General features: G+C 44.4%; 1 protein-coding gene across 1 annotated transcript in view; it reads right to left on the bottom strand.

Annotated features, from left to right (window-relative positions):
* Positions 1–18,487, bottom strand: part of Prkca (protein kinase C alpha) — a 384,973-nt gene that overhangs the window by 104,963 nt on the left and 261,523 nt on the right. The window contains exons 4-5 of the mRNA XM_027425841.1: positions 12,896–13,007; positions 9,435–9,563 (exon numbers count right to left, since the gene is read on the bottom strand). Of these exons, the coding sequence (XP_027281642.1) occupies positions 9,435–9,563; positions 12,896–13,007 (241 nt within the window). The remainder of the gene's footprint in view (positions 1–9,434; positions 9,564–12,895; positions 13,008–18,487) is intronic.

Here is an 18,487-nt window from a genome sequence, read left to right on the forward strand (position 1 = left end):
TCAACACTAGCAAAGGCACTGTCTTTAGTTGGTCCTTAATACTCCCTTTTCCCTGCATCTGCTACTTGTATCTTAACAGGCTGGCTACCCATCAGCACCCTGGCTTCCTAGTGAGAGCCACCCACAGAGAGACCACTGGAAGACGGGACACCCTTGAGCATTGCCACCGCTACATTCTGAAAAGGAGAGTAATACCCTTCCCACATGGACTTGGGGTAGACAGTGGACTTCTTCTCATCCTTACTTCCTGATCTATAAACGATAGAACCCTGTTACTACGTAATGTCTATAAATGATAGAATCCTGTTACTATGTAACGTCTATAAATGGTAGAATCCTGTTACTATGTAACGTCACATGGAAAAGTAATGCAACCCACCACTGCACACACAAGTGGTGAGTGCTGATGGGCAGACAGAAAGTCTAGGACACAAGTACTAGGGAAAGCACATTTGCTCACGAATAGCTGCTGCCTGTTACAATAAGGACTTTTCCTCCGGCAGCTTTTCAGCCCAATTGAGTACAGTCCATTCCTCATATAGGCTAGGGTCATAAAGCTGTCAATGTCATCTTTAAAGAGAGAAGACTGCTTGAAAATATATGACACAGATCAGTACTGATCTGGTGGCCTTGGTGGAGCCAAAGGACTCCCAGTGGGTGGAGACTGAAATCCAAGGAGAGGGTAGACTGTAACTATCCTATGCAGCCGCCCTCCAAGCCCTTGATGTTGGTTGAGAGAGGCATCTAGATGTGTTCCTGTCAACACTGAGCTCTCTCCACTCACACACAATACACAAACCCAAATAGGACTCCTTTAGCTGGCTAAGCCTGTCTTTCTTTTCTACTCAGGCTATCTGGAAAACTGGCACACAGTCCCAGGACATAGGACACAGGTGGCTTGCAAACGCTGGGTATTTCTATCCCTGGAAGGAAGCAGGATGCTGTAGTCTGGCAGGGCACATGCTAACAAGTCTCATGCAGCCAGCCCCAGGTGGCTCTGAGAAATGTTCAGTGACTTGCTACGTTATCTGAGGCAGAGGGTCACATAACAACTGCTCACAAACAGGGCTCCAGGGCCTCTGACCATGCTTCTTTTGGTTGTTTTCCACTGGAAGGAAGGGCACTAGGGGCCGTGGGCAGGGGCATAAGCTCAGTGGAGCACAAGAACCATGATGGGGCGATCAGATGCTGTTGAACCCTAGGGCTTCCTTCCAGACAACAGTGCTCCCTAAAAAGGACACTTAGTAGCCAGTTGGCTAGAACCAAGCTCCAGACATACATAACGTAACCTGGCCTTTTGGAAATCTGTGCTTGGTTTGAAAAATTTGAACCAATTTCGAACAGTGAAGTTGCAAGAACTGTACAGTGAATAGCTACATGCCCTTCATTTATATTCACTAATTATCATTAATACCATTCTATTCTATGTGCCTTTGTCTACTCAGTGTTTTCTCGTCTATTTATTTTTAAATGTAGTGTGTGTGTGTGTGTGTGTGTGTGTGTGTGTGTGTGTGTGTGTGTCTGTCTGTCTTTCTCTCTGTGGTTTTTATTGAACCACTTGGATGTTACATATGTGAGAAAAATGATCCTATATCATTTTTAAATGATATAGCTTATTACAAATAAGCTATATCACAATTCCCTTCATAACTACCCATCACCACTGCCACTCAAAAACTTCACACTGATACAAAAACATTACCACACATTCCCCAGTGGTCCTCAACGCCCTTTATAGCTGTTTGGAATTTTGCTTTGGAGCCAGGATCCAATGGAGCAGCACAGATCGCATTTGGTGGCCATGTCCCATTAGCCTCTTTTAATCAAGAACAGTCCCCTTGACTGTCTTTGTTTTTCATGAAATTGGCAGATTTTTGAAAAGCCCAGGTCAGTTATCATGTAGAATATCTCAGCATTTGAATTCGTTCACTCTCATTTCCCCTGACCCAAGTGATAAGGCCCCGCCCGGTCAGAACCATGATGGGGGACACTGTGCATTTCCTGGGACATCCTACCAGGAAGCACATCTTTCTGACTTGTGCCATTTGCAGGGAGGCTGAGTGTTGCCAGCTGAATGTTTGTCTCCGTCGTCCCTTGAATTCACATACTGAAACTCCCATCCCAATGTGACAACATTTGGAAAGAAAGGAGGAGATGAGGGTGGAGCGCTGGTGGCGGGGCTAGTGCCCTTATAAAGAGCGAGAAAGCACACTTGCTCTTTGTCATGTAGAGACACATGAAGATGGCCATCTGGAAACCCAGATGAGGGACCTGACCAGATACCAGACCCCAGTGCTTTGATCTTGTTCCAAAACAATGAGAAACAGATTTCTGCTATACAGGCCATACAGGTGACAGCATTCTGTTATGGCATCTCCTACCAAGTCCTTGAATTTGCTCACTTGAGAAGAACATGTATCCAGTTGCTACCGAAACTCCGCAGCAAAACCACAACATTCTGGCTGTGTACCCTGTGCTGGGACCTCAAGAACCTGCAATCACATTTTCACCCTTACTCAGGTTCGCTCTTCATGGAGATTTTGGCATAAACCTCTGAAATCCTGCCATAAGCTTGGAGGACAGGGGAACGGCACATGCACACTGATACCTTGGGAGCCAGGGTCCTATTGAGGGCACAGGGAGTAGGAATACAAGCTGTAGGGAGGCAGCAGCAGGCCCAGAGCAGGAAGCACTGGGTGAAGTCATTAAAACAGCCCTCATCTTTCTACTGAAAGGAGTATGCCCTAGGAGTACTGAACACCCACAGCACCTAGATCCTGGATTTTAAGTAGTATTTCTTACTTTAGAACAAGCAAACACAATATAGCAGCAGCAACAGCAACAGCAAAACAAAACTTCCTTGAAGAAATGACTGAGGTACCAGGTGAGCTTTTGTATTCCTAAAAGAAAGGAAGTACCCAAGAGAAACAACAACTCATAGGGGAATTACATCAAAAAGACATTGGAGCCATTTGGAAAAGGCTCCTACTTGTCAAAACTTGGGACAATCTGAGCATAAAAAAAAAAGCCCAAGCCAACAGCCCAGCGTGATACAGGTAGAAGTAAATGGAAGCTGTTCATTCAGAAGATTAGCAAGTGATGGAGATGAGGAATTACAGAATTAAAACATGACCAATGTCTAACCATCAGTGTAACCATGGATTAAGGTTCTTGAGTGAATAACAACTCTGCTTGGTGGAAGACTGTTGAACTTCAAGGATGTAAACATCTAGTACTGAGCACAAACAAGAAAGACGCTTTTGGAGTGGAGGGGTCGACTGATGACACTCCAGCCCGGGAACCAAATGCAGCAATGGATGTGACAGTCAGGTGCACCTGAGGGTAAGTGGCTCCTGGCTGGCATCCTGACTCCATGCCAACCCAAAGGACCCGATTCCTCAGCTATCTCCTTCTGTGTTCCCAATCTGGCTCCAAATCCCACATGCAACATGACCCCCAGCTAACAGTTTGCCCTTAAACAAAACTTTGTTCAAGTTTTCCCTGCTGGCCCCCCATTGGCTATTCCTGCAATTGCCTGTCCTCAGCAAAGGAACCTGCTTCCAGTGTACCAGTAAATTACAGGCTATTCCTGTGCTCTCTCATCGGTGCACACAGCAAGTCCATGGTTACTGTGAACCCTGGGTGAGAAGACACATGCTCTGTGCGCTCAACACATAACTGCCTGCAACTAACGGCTCCCCGTGTAAAGAAGAAAAAATGAACCCAAAGCCTCCACTGTATGTCTCCTAAGGACTGTGATGACAATGGGGAGAAATGCTCACCCCCACTCTCCACTTCTCTTTTGAAATCCTCTATGACACATTTTACATCTCTGCCCAGAGAGCCATCATCCCTGTCCTCAGGGCTCTTCTATCGTTCCCTAGATGAAGATGCCACTTTGTTGTGTTTCACTTTCCTTGGAGATTAAAACCTTCATCTTGGAGGGGACGCCATTAGCATATAAGATGTTCAAAGGGGAGGTGAGACTTTCCGTCCTGCAAGGAACTTCATTAAGCTCTGAAAGCAAACAATCCAAAGTGTAAGGGAGTCCCTGAAACTGACCAGACTCACTAGGCCTGTCCCTCCTCAAGCATATAGAAACAGTAAGGACACTCTCAGATTATCCAAAACGCCTGAAAGAGTCTCAGACCAACTAAGCTGCTTGGAAAAAGATACACTCCAACTTGTGGAGCTAAGTCTAACCCTAACCCTTACCCTAACTTGCAGGATGTATTGTACAGTGAGCTCCAGGCTTATAGCTTTGATGATATAGATGTTTTTGAGCCATTCCTTCTCCCACAGGTAACCCCTCGCTCATGTTTCTGTAAGTATACCCCAATAAAACTCATTGATCCATCGAGTTGGACTTCAATGGTATCTATACTTTGGTCTATTGTTGCTTCCCTGTGTGGGGTGAATAAATGTTTGTTCACACAACACACCTGCAGCTTTCTTGAGCAGTCAAGGCATCTTCCTGCAAACTCCCACTGCACCTCAGGGGACCTAGAATGCCCTGTCATTCTTTTGCGATTATCTGCAAGAGAGCCTCATGAGAGCAGACCTACTAGCATTCCTGTATGAAAAAGTAGGGGTCCGGTCACAGGGCCCTCATCTGAGATTATAACCATTCCCTGTCTTTTATATGAAAACTGATTATGTGATCTTATGTAGGACTTCAAAAAATTACATTGGCCAAACGCACCTATTATCTAGAGGTACAATGGGAAGAACGTTAACTGAAGTAGGGACTTGTTCTTTGCAGCCTTTAGAAGGCTTTCAATTATACTGGGGTGAGACATCTTTGTGGCCCAGTGCTTTAGGGTCACCCACACTTCTGTAAGTAAGCCCAATAAACTTATCGGTCCACCAAGATGGACTTGGTTAGCATAGCTCTTTAGGTCTGTCATTGGTGCTCTGTCTGGGGTGGACAGTCTACAACTTTCCAGGAAAAGTCACACAGTAGATGCTAGGACAACAGGAGTAGTACAGGGAGCTAAGCCTCATTGCTTGGATTCTGTATTAAATATACTACGAGGAGGTGGAAGAGCACACGGAGGGAATGATGTTTTAATCATACAACATGGTGGCCAGTTCAGTACCCAGGAAGGAGAGACCCTGGCCCTGAACAGTGAGCATCTTAAAGTCCAAGAGGAAGTTCAGAAATGGAGGTCCATGTGTTGCAAGGAGCCACAGACCAGGAGAGAGGTATCCTGTTGCCCGCCCCATAAGGACTCAGGTTAGCATGTCAATCTCCATGCTACATTAACAAACCAAAATACATGAGAAAATTACACTCTTCCTCAGAATATGTCTGTGGGAGAGACTTGTTCCTGAAACAGCCAGGGAGCAGGTGGTATTTCTCCCTCATTTACTTACAACATTAAACTGAAAATTGCTTCTCACAAGGAATTTCTTTTATTATTCCATATCAAATTTAAAAATCGGCACAAGAGTGTCGGAACCCTTTTAAAATCTCTGGGGATGGGTGGGGGGCACTGTTCTGGTACCATCCAGCACCATTGCCCAGAGGCAACAATATAAAAAATATATCAAGGAAGACAAGGTCATTCCCACAAATGCTGCATCAATTTAGAAACTGAACTTACCTCTGATTTCAAAAGGGTGATTTCCATCCTGAAGCAGAGCTCCCATTGGGAGTTCCTAAGTTACTTTGGAAATTATTTTCAACCTGAGCAATTCCACATAGGTGAAATGGGGACTGAGCTAATCCAGCAATTAACACTGCTGCTCGGGGGTTCAGTTTAAATGCATTTTCTAAGAAATCACTTGCATTTGGACTCTAAGCTCTACTCATTGTGGTTTATTGCTCATATTTGCGTTCTCATTAAAGCCACACTAATTCCCACATCCTGTTGAGCCCCTCCCTGTGAGCGCTCCTCTCTCTACCTTTCAAACTCTCTCAGCAGTCTCCTTCACAGGGTCTTTTCTTTCTCAGTCCCCTCCACATCGTGAGCACTTTCCCGTAGTGTGCTATTTTGGGGCCACACAATTTGGCAGTTAATGACACTTGGATTTGGCCTGCTCTTTAATCCCTCCACATGGTACCCTTTTCTCCTCTGGTTTTAAGTCCCATGTTTAGATTTTCAAGAGTGTCCTGGAGTGCTGAATGCAAGTTTGGAGAAATATTTTATGGGTTTATTGTTTGTTTCAATGGAGACTCTATTCAGTAAGAGAAACTGAGGGTGGGTGGGGGCTCAGAGCCTAGGTGTTGAAAGAAAGAGCTGGGGTCCAGCCAACTCCATTACCTTCCTCTCTGTGGCTTAGGGCAGTTTCCCTCTCTCCTCTTCACACCCGACTCACCTTGAAGATGAGAGTAAGAATGGTTACCTCCTTGGTGAGAGTGCCCAAGGAGTCAACAAGACAAGGGACATAGTGTGCGCAGAGCAAAGGAAGGCTAGTTACATCCTGGGCACTACAGAGGGGTAGGTGCTGTTGTCAACAGAGTTCCTCAGGACAAACTCTTTCCTGAGCCATGCAGCAAAGAGGAGGTATGGAGAGGTTCATGGTAGGGCAGAGTACTCGTCCCTAGAAAGACTGCTTTGCTTGGCATTCTTCACAATACTTCAGAACGCCAAAAAATGGACTCTTCCTTTTATGTGTCCAGTAACTCTAACTGGATGTGGTAGCACACACCTGCATACCCACACTTACAAGGCAAAAGCAGGAAGATAGTTGGAGGCCAACCTGGGCTACATAGTGAAATCTTGTCTCAAAATTCCCCCCCCCCACCAAACAAAAAACAAAACCAAAAATAAAAAACAAAACAAAACCAAGATCATAGGATGTCTTTGCCTAGCATCTGCATGGTTCTAGGTTTGCTCCCCAATACTGCCCAAAATAATAAAACCCATTTCAAGATATTATTACTAATTAGTTACTTCCTTGAGTTTTACTTTCTGAACTTAGGGTTGGATTTCCTTTACATAAATAACTGAATTTTAATTTACTTTTTTTTTGGCTTTTCAGCAAGTGATGTCCCAGGAAGCTATATCCAGTGACTATCCTAGAAATAGATTCCCATTCTTACTGGTACTAGTAAAGCATTTACAGTCAAACTTCCCATTTCAGGAACAAGCTGCTTCATTTCCTTGTGCCTCAATTTCTTCCCCTACAAATTGAGGATCATAACGTAAACTTACAGGTTTAAGTTAGACACAGAAAATACTTAGAAAGTAGCTTTTCTGGCCTTTTGAAAAAGTTGCATGGAAACTTATTACTGTAGAAACTTCCTAAAATATAAACATATATAAAAGGAGTTTCAATAGAGTTTTTCTATGCTGGGGGCATTAAACTCCCAACTCCAAACAATATGCTTCCAAATAAGACTTACAGCACCTCTTTTTTGAGTTATTGGTCTCATAACCCTGCCCAAACATTAGAAGCTATTCCATGTTCTTGCCTACCCACCAGAATTTGGTGGTAAGACTCTATTGATGAAGGCAGAACATACCCAAGTCATAGAACACAGAGAAATCTAGCTGGTACTCAATTGGAACTTCTACCCCTACTAGCTAGTGTGCATAGTGCTGGTAGATACCATGCATGTAACTGGAGGAGAAGAGTAATTACTAGTCTCACCCAGCTGTGAATACTGTGAAAAACAATAACCTGTCTGGCAAGAAGATATGCCCACCAGTGCAATAGTGGTACCAACGTTATGGGAGCAACCTACTACTTTTAATTAATTTATTTATTATTGGATTTAAGACCCACTCTGTAGGATGAAACCCATACCCAACACTGTCAATGAGACTAAGAATCTGAGACCATATAGATTTGAGGATATACAGTAGAAAACTTACTATTATTATTCAGTACATAGCAATAAAATGACTCCTAATGACATATTGCTATACTTACAATACAGTGGTCAAACCTCAACAGAGAAGATTTTTCTTGCAGTAGATGGCAGTTAACACAGAAACTCCAACTCTTGACCCCACTTCTTCCCTAGGTAGAGTGACCACTTTGGTGGTAGTATTGACCCCATAAAAGGGAAGTCTAGGTAAAAGCTATGCTTTTTTGTTTTTGTTTTTGTTTTTGTTTTTCGAGGCAGGGTTCTCTGTGGCTTTGGAGGCTGAAAAGCTATGTCTTAAAAATACCCTCCATGGGGATATCCAGAATAACACCTCAAAATTCTTTAACTTGCTTGCATTCTAGAGAATGGTTCTTGGAAGAAAATATGCTTATTTTTCAAAGAAAGAGTGGAAGAAAGAAAGGAAGAGCTAAAACCAATGAACCAACCAACCAACCAAAACCCTCTCCAAACTCTTGAAGATGTTTCCCCAAGTAAGCGTTCTCTGAAATCTTTCCACTTCCTTCTTTTCCTAAACAGATCTTTCCTGTGTCTTTTTTTTACTACATATTCTGATGTTTATAAACATATTAAAGTCAGTCTTTCCAGCACTTATGATAGCTTAAAAGCCATAAATACAAATGGAAATATAAAAACCCTCCTGATAAAATGATGAGCGGAAATGAATGAACTTAGAGCCACTCCACCAGGGAGCCCCAAGAGCAAGGGAACAGACTGATCTCTGAGAGTTAAATCATAAACTGACATGGAGAGTTGGGGCTTAGCTCAGTGGTAAATCACTTCACTAGCAAACATCAGTCCCTAGGATGGCTCAGAGAGGCTGGGGCATGTTGAAGACATAGGATAGGCTCTAGGCCACCAAGATACTGGATAACTTTGTTGAGTGTGTTGTTGATGCACTAAACATGGGTTGGGAAAAACTAAAATTCAGTCTGTGGCAGGGCCCATGTAGGTACAGGGAGGACTGTTACACACCATGGATAAGAAACACCCACTGTGGCTGGGCCATTGGTTGCGGAAGCATGTAGCATGACAATTAGAGGCTGAGGGTTAAGAGGCAAATGCTTCCCTTTTGGCTTTCCACTTACTAATTCTGCAATGCTGTAAGCTGTCCAACCCCCTGTTTCTTGCCTGGAAAATGAGGCTATTAATCCAGTGTAGAGAGGAGTAAATATCTTACATGTAGTTCCCAACATTATACCTGACACAGAGGAAGCATATGCAGGACACTCAATGACTCTATTGTTCCTGAGATAGATTTTCTAGGTCATAACAACCCAAGGCCACTAAGCATCTAGATCCCCCACCTCTCTGTCTTCCTTGGCTCAGTTTTGGTCTTACCAATAGCATTTTGACCGGTTGGCTCACCTGTCCCAGGCATGGTGGAAAGAAAATGGTGACCATGCTGTCAGGACTCCCCAGGTCTTCTTGTTGGTTTAGATTTTGCATGGCATTTGAGTATTTGGAAACCCTTGTGTACAGAGCATCCTCATAGGATGTATTAATTAGTGGTAAATGCCTTGAGAGCTTAGATTCTCCCTGCTTTGCCATCACTTTGACCTGCCCTCAACAACAATTCTTCTGGACAATGTCTTACCCGTGACATGGAGCTTTTCATCAGTGACCTCGGCCTTCAGATAAATCCGCCCCCTCTTCTCTGTGTGATCCATTCCACAGAGGCTGGGGACGTTGATCACACACTGTTTGTGAACATTCATGTCGCAGGCTGTGAATCAAAAAAAGGCAAGGGGTGAGGTTGGCCATGTGGGCTCACATCACTGCTTCCATGTTTTGTTGTCTGAGCAGAACTGGGAATGGCTCTTCCCCTAGTGTGATACCTTGCTATAATGTTTCTGGTGATATGAACTGTGAGGGACAATACCCTTAAAATAGCCATCTCATACTTATTCAGTCTCTACCACAGCTCTTCTGTGACTGCTTCAAATAGTTACCCAAATCTACACAGGCTAATGCATACAGAGCTCAGACCTTAATGGTTTATGTACATACAGGTATGCAGCATGTAAATTTACAACAGAGGAAACTTCTTTATTTTTCAGTCAGGGAATTCCTTCTGCCTTTTTGAGCTGGTCACCAAGGAAGTGGCAATCTGTGGGCCGAGTATAGGAATACTAAAAAAAAAATTCTCTCAAGTAACTTGGTATTTTTGAGAAGGTGTAGGTATGTTGCCTTGGGAAAAAAAGGAACTTATGTTTGATATTTTAAACCTGTCTTCAAATATTTAAATATTAATCCAAGTAAAACAAATACATGCCTGGCATAAGCCATTCCTTACACTGACATTATGTAGGCGAGACAGGGGGAGGATATAAAAAAGATCAGTCCTATTTCTGTGAACCAAAGAAACCCTGAGAAGGAACCCCAGGGCTGACTACAAACACGAGGCTGCGTAGGTGTGCTGGCTCCACCCTCCTGGTATCTTGGGCTTCCTAGAATCCTCACCCACTCTCCCAGGGATGCTAACAAGATTAACCTGCAATATTCAATGCAGGGCCTGACTACCTCTTTCCATCTTGGTGTTTAATCCCAACATGACAATATATCTCTTTTGTGTGTGTGGGGGGGGGAAGGCCCATTTGCTGCAATTAAACTCTGAAAACTGAACAAGGACACAGCAAGAAAAGAAGAAGCAGTGGCTTCACAGATGTGGATTCCCTTAGGCATCCCTTCACAAAGCTCCCTGTTCAAGATGCTGTGAAGGTCTCCCTTAGCCATCCTGATGCCATCAGCTCATTCTCCTCCTACCAGGAAGGACACTAGATACCCCAAAGTCCAAGAAAAAAGGAGAAAAACAAACAAAACAACCAACAAAAGTAATGGCTTGGGTCAGTGTCTTTCAAAATCGTTCAGTGATGGAGTCCATGTTTTCCAAATGAAATCTAAAGCGGAATCCTAATATGTAAAACCAGATGGATGGTATTGTATAGAATTTATTTCTAAATTCAGATTTATACAGCTTGTTTATTACAAACACATTCTAGGGTATAAAGGACAAGGACATAAAATCCCAGGACAGATGGTTTGAGAGGCTAATTAGTATCTGCCATAGTGGAAATGCCTTCCCCCAAATTTCTGTGCTGTGCAAATTTCACCCCCAAAATTCATAATAATGGCAATTGTAGGTGGAACCTTGGGTGATAAATAGTAGTATATGAGATCATGAACATGATCGAGAGGGAGTCCCATGGTGGCATTATGGCTTTATAAGCAGAAGAGAGGTCTCAGCTAGCATCTTAGTCTAGCTTTCCACGAGAGGCCCTCCACCATGTTCTGATGTTGCAAAAGGGCCTATACTACACACTGGTGCTTTGTCCTTGGATGTCTCAGACTCCAGAATTCTGAGATTAAATGAACCTCTGTTCTTCATAAAGTGCCCCATTCAGATTTTTTGTTATAGCAGCAGAAAATGGGCCAGAAACTGTCTGAGGCAATTCAGCTGATCTCCATTGTATTAAAATGACACAGCATCCAGAATCCTTTCTTTATCCAGAAGAGAATATGCAAATGGAATAGTGAGGAAGAGCATACCTCCTCACCCAGCAGATTTCTCAGTGGAGTGCATATGGTGGGGAGAACTTGATGGCAAGTTCTACCTCTTGAGTGGGCTGGCAATATAAACTTTTCAGACTTTCTAACTCTGTCAAGGTTGACATGTATGAAACACATATGAGTGTTCATGCTTGCTCCATGTGTTTTTTTTTTTAACATTTATTAACTGTGCCATTTAGTGTGTGTGTGTGTGTGTGTGTGTGTGTGTGTGTGTGTGTGTGTGTGTGTGTGTGTATGTGTGTGTCAGAGGACAAGCTGTAGGAATCTGTTCTTTCCTTCTCTCATGTAGATTCCAGAGATTGATGCCAGGTTGTCAGGCTTGGTTGCAAGCATCTTCACCCACTGGACCATCTCTCCAGCCCAGCTCCAAGTTTTAAAACAGCTAAAAATACATTTACATACATACTTAGGATTACCATTTTTAGAAACACTGAAAATGATGAAAATGATGTGTTTGGAATCTGAGGGTTTCTTGAAGCACAAAAGCTGCTGGCCTGGATGATAAGGCCATTAGACTGCACAGCTGGGCAACCTGAACAACCCCTGGGCTCTGAGAGACTTTCCATGGCTCTAATGTTCATATATCCTAACTTATGTAAAACACTGTGTTTACTCCATGCAGGATACAAAGCTTTGCGGTCAATCTAGTATTTAGGAATAAATGAGAACATGCTGGTGTTTTCCTAACACTTATAATAACAAGGGCTTAGTAGCTCCCTTTTCATGTACTAAAGTATACATTTTTATTCAAGCACCTAGCACAGGTAAATTCGTCACTCCAGAATTAGCAAAACAGGAAGTTTCTGAGGCTATTTTTCTTGCCTTTTGGTACTGGATAAAGATGCACAGGACTGAGGGGGAGGAGGGAAACAGCCTCTGGTCCTCCATGTCAGTGGACCTCTGTGATGTCATGCATAACTAGACATGCTATAGATTCCATCAGTTTGTCAACAGGCAGGGTAAGTGAGCTCAGGATGCTACCCTGGTTTTCATGCTCACTTTAGCTTCAGTTTTAGCTTCAGGAGAAGCCTGCTGGATTTTTCCACAGTCCACCCACTAATTAGAGACATAGGAAGATAATGACTATGGTTGCTTAGCTTATTTTGAAGCCAACCAAATGTGGAATGTGGAGGTGGGGGAGTCTTCTGAGGGGTTTGACTAACCTGCATTTTACAGGGATTGAAGATTTCTACCACACAGATGCACAGATACAGACAGACAGACAGACTGAAAAAAATCACAGTACCCACTAACTTCATTTATAAGCCAAAAAACTTTGAGGGTGCTCATAATTAGACAAATAAGTAGTTTTAATAAGCAGAGCCTGGATAAGAGAGCAAGGCATCATTCTCTGAGCCTGGTCTCTATCTGAATGGATTCTGTCCGTCGGTAAGATGCTGCTGAGATGTCTCTAAAACCTTGGCACTGAGCACACTCAGACACGAACTGCAGAACCTGGCCATCTACCGGAAAAGAAAACTTACTTACTGTCACATTTCATCCCCTGGTGGATAAGTCCATATAGCAGGGACCCACAGTGGTCACAAAAGGTAGGGCTTCCGTAAGTGTGGATTTTGAACTTGTGCTTGCTCCTGGGGTCCTGGCGGGAGAAGAAGAACCATCCATTTCAGGTATGAAAGGGCTGCATCTTTGGTTAAGTCAAGCTCATGTCCTATTTTCATTGCAAAGTTTGGCTAGTTCCAGACTGTGTATTGCTGCCTAGAGTCAGAGGAGTGTGCATGGTGTGTGTGTATATATGTATGTGTGTATATATGTATCTTTTGACATACCACATTTTAATATAGCAGATACTCATGTTCCCTCACTTTAAAGCGCATAATCTGTACATAGCCAATGACAAGGTTTCCATGAAAGCTGTCACTTGAAGCTTACCATCATCAAGGTCTGGAAGGGGGCATGCTCAGTGCTTCAAACCACTCCTGTCCCTGTCCCCACAACACATAGCAGGCTGTGGCACAGAAGAGATAAAGTGTCTGCTATCCTTGTGGAACTGAGCTGAATGACCTGGGATCTGGATCCTTATGGAAATCTCTTGTCTTCCAGAATCCTGATAGACTATGGAATCAGATACACCTTGTGATTGACAGGGACACTTGATTGTATACTATCTCCAAAGATTCTGTGCATTTTTCTGGGTGACAGGGGCTAGGTGAAAACCAGAAACCCACTGGGGTAGTCCTTCCACAGGCACATCGGCAGGCTCATGACTCTCTCTAGCAGACTGGATAGTGCCAGGGTACAGCCAGAAAGCTGTTCTAGGTTCCTGTTCTTCAACTCACAGGCAGAGCAATAGGAATTATACACAGCATGCTATAGGAAGTCAAGGGTCTGGGTTCTAGAGTCTCTGGCTGGATCTTCATATGTCTCAGAAGCATGACTTTGGACAAATGGCTTGTTCTTCCTGTATCATCTGCACTGGAAAGTCAGTACCACCGTGTGTGTGTGTGTGTGTGTGTGTGTGTGTGTGTGTGTGTGTGTGTGTGTGTGTATGTGTGTGTGTGCCACCTTGCATGAGTGAAGGTCAGAGAACCAACTTCTGAAAGTCAGTACCACCGTGTGTGTGTGTGTGTGTGTGTGTGTGTGTGTGTGTGTGTGTGTGTGTGCCACCTTGCATGAGTGAAGGTCAGAGAACCAACTTCTGAAAGTCAGTACCACCGTGTGTGTGTGTGTGTGTGTGTGTGTGTGTGTGCCACCTTGCATGAGTGAAGGTCAGAGGACCAACTTCTGGAGTTGGTTCTCTTCTTCACTATGTGAATTCCTGGGATCAAACTCCTGTAGACAGGGATAGAAGCAAGCACCTTATCCACCAATCCATCTCACTGGCTCAAGATTAGTAATACTTTTGAAGCAAACCACTATCTGGCCTTCTACAGAGGCCCCCTCCCTCTCGGGTTATAAAATATCTCACGTCCTTGTGGGAGAACTTCTCCCTAGCTAGCAATGGCTCTGAAGATGGAGTGAAGAGCAGCCTCAGACACTGGAACAGCTCATCAGTTTCTCTGATGTCTGAGGCATGGGGCAGGATGCTGCAGGATCAGACTAGCATCAGCACCAATTAGCTGGACCCATGTTGACAGCGAAGGTTGTGTCCTACAATGTGGAGGACAAAGAAGATGCTGGGGGAGAAGAAAGCAGCCCGGGTCCCCTGTAGAAATGTGGCATCAAAAACTGACAGCAAATCAAGAGTGGCGGCTCACCCAAACCCTCTGGAGGATGCACAGGGCAGTCAGCCCGGGGGTGGCTGTCCTGCCAGCTGACAGTCACACAGATTTTTGTTGACGTGGCACGTGGGCAACGGGCCTCACTTTCAGGGAAACCTAAGTCTTATTCATCTGAAACCCATATGGTACCTCCAGGTTCTAACTGCTGGGAGATGGAGAAAGAGAGGAAGCCGTGACTTCCACTTCTTGTGTACATCTCTGGAGAGCCACCAAGTCCCAGAGTCCTTCATAGCCAAAGTACATGTGTGGCCCTGGATCCTGCTTACGAATCACGATGGCCATATGTGCTCATGCTAACTCCAGAAGTGTATGAGCACATGCAAACGGTTTGCAAACCTGATAAGAGCTGGATAAACATAAAAAGCTGTCACTGTATTAGGCATGGGAGTAAACTTCATGAAGCCCAAGGTTTCTCTAAAATACTTCAGTGGAGTGGGCTGCAATGGATGCCTTGTGAGAGTGGGGTGACTCCAGCCTTCAAGGGTGGTCAGGATGGAGGCTTCCTGAACTCTGTGTCTAGCCCTCCCAGGAAGTTCCTTGACAATCACCCTATGTGGTGAATTTGAAACTGCTTGGTGGTCCAGATTGCCCCATTCACGGTCCCTACTTAAAGGTCAGGATGATGCTATTGCTTGAACAGAAGAAGAGGGAGGTGTGAGCACAGAAACTCATCCAGTGTAATCACCAGGTCAGACAGGAGAAAATACCTTGCTACCTAAGTGGGACTCACTATGCTTTCCAGAAATTCTCCAAAACTGTCTGTATTTCTACCATGGTCACTGATGGGCAACGTGTTTGCCTTTTCTGGGTCTGTTTTCTCATCTGGATCCTGGGCCACTGGGGGTGGGACTAGCATTTTAAATGAGACTTTTACAGAGCTGCGAGCTTGTTAGCAGGTACCCAGTGCTGCCCAGGGTAGAGAAGGAAGAGAGCAAGGGAGGCAGGAGAGGGTAATGCTCAAATTAGAGTTGGAAACAACTGTACTAGATGGTCTCTTCAATACTGTCTTGATATTTAGGAAAAGAAAACACCAACAAAACCCTTTTTATTTTGAAATCATTTAAGGCTCACAAGAATTTGCAAAACTAGTACAGCCTGTTCTTGTATGCTCTTCACCCAGCTTTCCCCAGTGAGAACATCTTACATAACCACAGCACGTTAGCAGAGCGGGGACACCGCTGCCGCCCTGCCACCAGCTAACTGCAGGCGTCCTGGGGTCTCCAGATTTTCTGTGCATAAATAGAACAAGAGGACTTTCATTGTACAACATATGAATTAAATATGCTGTGTACAGGGTGGGAATACAGTCCTGCTTGCTGAGCAAATACCACAAATCTGGATAGAACAACAGCCAAGGGACATCTGCTGCTTGTCCATGAGAGCCCTAATTGCTAGATCTCACATGAAGGGCTTAGGGAGGGTGACTCCAAAGATCTACGCAAAAGTAGGAGTGGAAAGTTTCTCTCCAAGGAAAGGAAACACACACTGTGTCTCAACCTCTGTGACCAGTGCTTTGGAACAAAGACATCTTGACTCTCCGGCTGACTGAGGGCTCAGCCAAGTGTGCAGCCAGCCAGGGTCATGGGGAGATTGAAAGGCAGGCACTGGGTTTCAGGTGGAGAGGCACCAGCCACAGAGGGTGTGGAAACCTGAGTGTGCTTCTGTCTAAGTGTTGTAGGTCCTTGGCTTCATGTTGTTGCTGTAGTCATGGCTTCCTCTCTTTCTCCATCTCCCAGCAGTTAGAACCTGGAGATACCATATGGGTGTCGGATGAAGTGTTGGGTCCCGAGCAGCTTTCGGCCTCTTTGTCACATCCATAAGCCCTGGCAACCTTCATCTTCTAGCAGCTCCCAATGTATCTCATCTATGCCTTTTATTGTGATGGCTTCCACTGACCACAGCCACCAGGATTCTACCTGTTGCAACTGATACAGGGGTAGTAAGAAAGACCACTGTTAACACTCAGAGGACACACACACACACACACACACACACACACACACACACACACACACACACCAATCACAAATAGAGGAAAGAGAGCTCCAAATTGACATTGCTAAATTAGCAACTGTGATAGAACCAAGACAGAATATTAAGTTTTAAGTATAAACTTTTTATCTCTGAACTTTCAGGGAAGCAAGGAGAAAAGGCAAAGTAAACAGAGGAGGTTTCTCTGTGATTGCAAAGACATCTGAGTCCAAAACTCTGCCCAGTTCTCCTGCAGCAACATTTTGTCTCTTGCACTGTGCACCTTCACCAAACACATAGCAAAGCAACTGCATCTTAATAGAAATTCACTCTCACCATGCTCTGCTCGAAGGTTCTTCAGAAGTGGTTCTCAACCATCCTAATGCTGTGACCCTTTAATACATTTCCTCACGCTGTGGTGGCTCTCCAACCATAAAATTACTTTCATTGCTACTTCATAACTATAATTTTCTACTGTTATGAATTACAATGTACTTGATATGCAGAATATCTGATATACGACCCCTGTGAAAGGGTCATTTGAGACCCCAAAGGGGCTTTGATCCACAGGTTGATGACTGCTGCTCTAAAGAAAACCATCCCATAGGTAAGGTGTGGAAAACGTGGTCACAGCACACAGGGAAGGGTGTGTTATAGAGTAAACTCCCCTAAGACCAGGTTAGCAGTCCTTTCCCTTAAGTGAAACACATGTAGATGTCCCTTTTAACTTCTTGGGCAGCCTCTGCTTGAAGGGAGTATAAAATCTGCTGTCCTGTATCACAGGCCTGATATTAAGTTATAATAGATCAGGCAAATGCTTGACTCAGGAGCGTCTGCTGCATGTGTGGCTGCACTGAAAACAGAGGCTTTGAGTACACTGCTTCACATCGGCACAAATGAAATCTCACTCACAAATATAAATCTGGATTTCTTTCCTAAAAAACGACCAATGGGGGGGGGGATGCAAGTTCTATTGAAAGCATCTGCTAGCCTGTGTCTTATTTCTTAGTTCTAAAATATAGTAATTCAATCAGCTTTCCCTGGAAAGCCTTCTCAACAGCCCTATCAAGATGTTTCCAAGACACCCTCCTCCTCCTCCACCATTATCATCATCTGAAATCAGTTAAAAACAAGCTCTTAGTTTTGTACACCGCAGACTTTGATGCTGATAGAGCTTTGGACTTCCTAGATTCATCCTTGTGGAACTCTATGTCTGTACTGAAGATAGTGTGCTCTAGGTGAATTTGCCGTCTCAGTCTTCAAGGATGGAGAGTGGTCCAGCTGTAGGCAGAGTAAAGCAAAGCCTCTGGAGGAATGGATGTTCCCTGAGCTGCAGGAGGCAGGCACCATTAAGGATGGAGATGAGGATGGCCTAAATGAGCAGACATTTCACATGCCCTTCTCATCTGATGTGTGAGGAAGGAAGTGTGTGTGTGTGTGTGTGTGTGTGTGTGTGTGTGTGTGTGTGTGTGTGTGTGTGTGTGTGTGTGTGTGTGTGTGTGTGTGTGTGTGTGTGTGATTCCATCCTGCATTTTTATCTATATTGAATTCCTCCCACATGCCCTGGAGGTTTCTCAGAGAACCCAAATGCCTGTCCTTAAAGGCCTCAGGGTCAGGCTTTCTGAGTTCCTGGGCAAGGCTGTTTTTAATCTTGTGGAGCTCTGGGGCGTGACTTCCTTGTGCAGCTCCTCCAAGCTGCTTCCTCTAAATACCAAGGAAAATTCCCTGCTCTCACCATCTGATGCGTTCTCATGAATCATCCTTGGAAGCCAGGCTTGGGTCTAAATGTCACCCGCATGCTCACTACAAAAGCGACACCGAATACACTGTTCCAAGGGTAAAGTTGGCATCTTTACTGTGATCTGAA

The sequence above is a fragment of the Cricetulus griseus genome, chromosome 7 (genome assembly GCF_003668045.3).
Source record: "Cricetulus griseus strain 17A/GY chromosome 7, alternate assembly CriGri-PICRH-1.0, whole genome shotgun sequence".
NCBI classification, from domain to species: domain Eukaryota; kingdom Metazoa; phylum Chordata; class Mammalia; order Rodentia; family Cricetidae; genus Cricetulus; species Cricetulus griseus.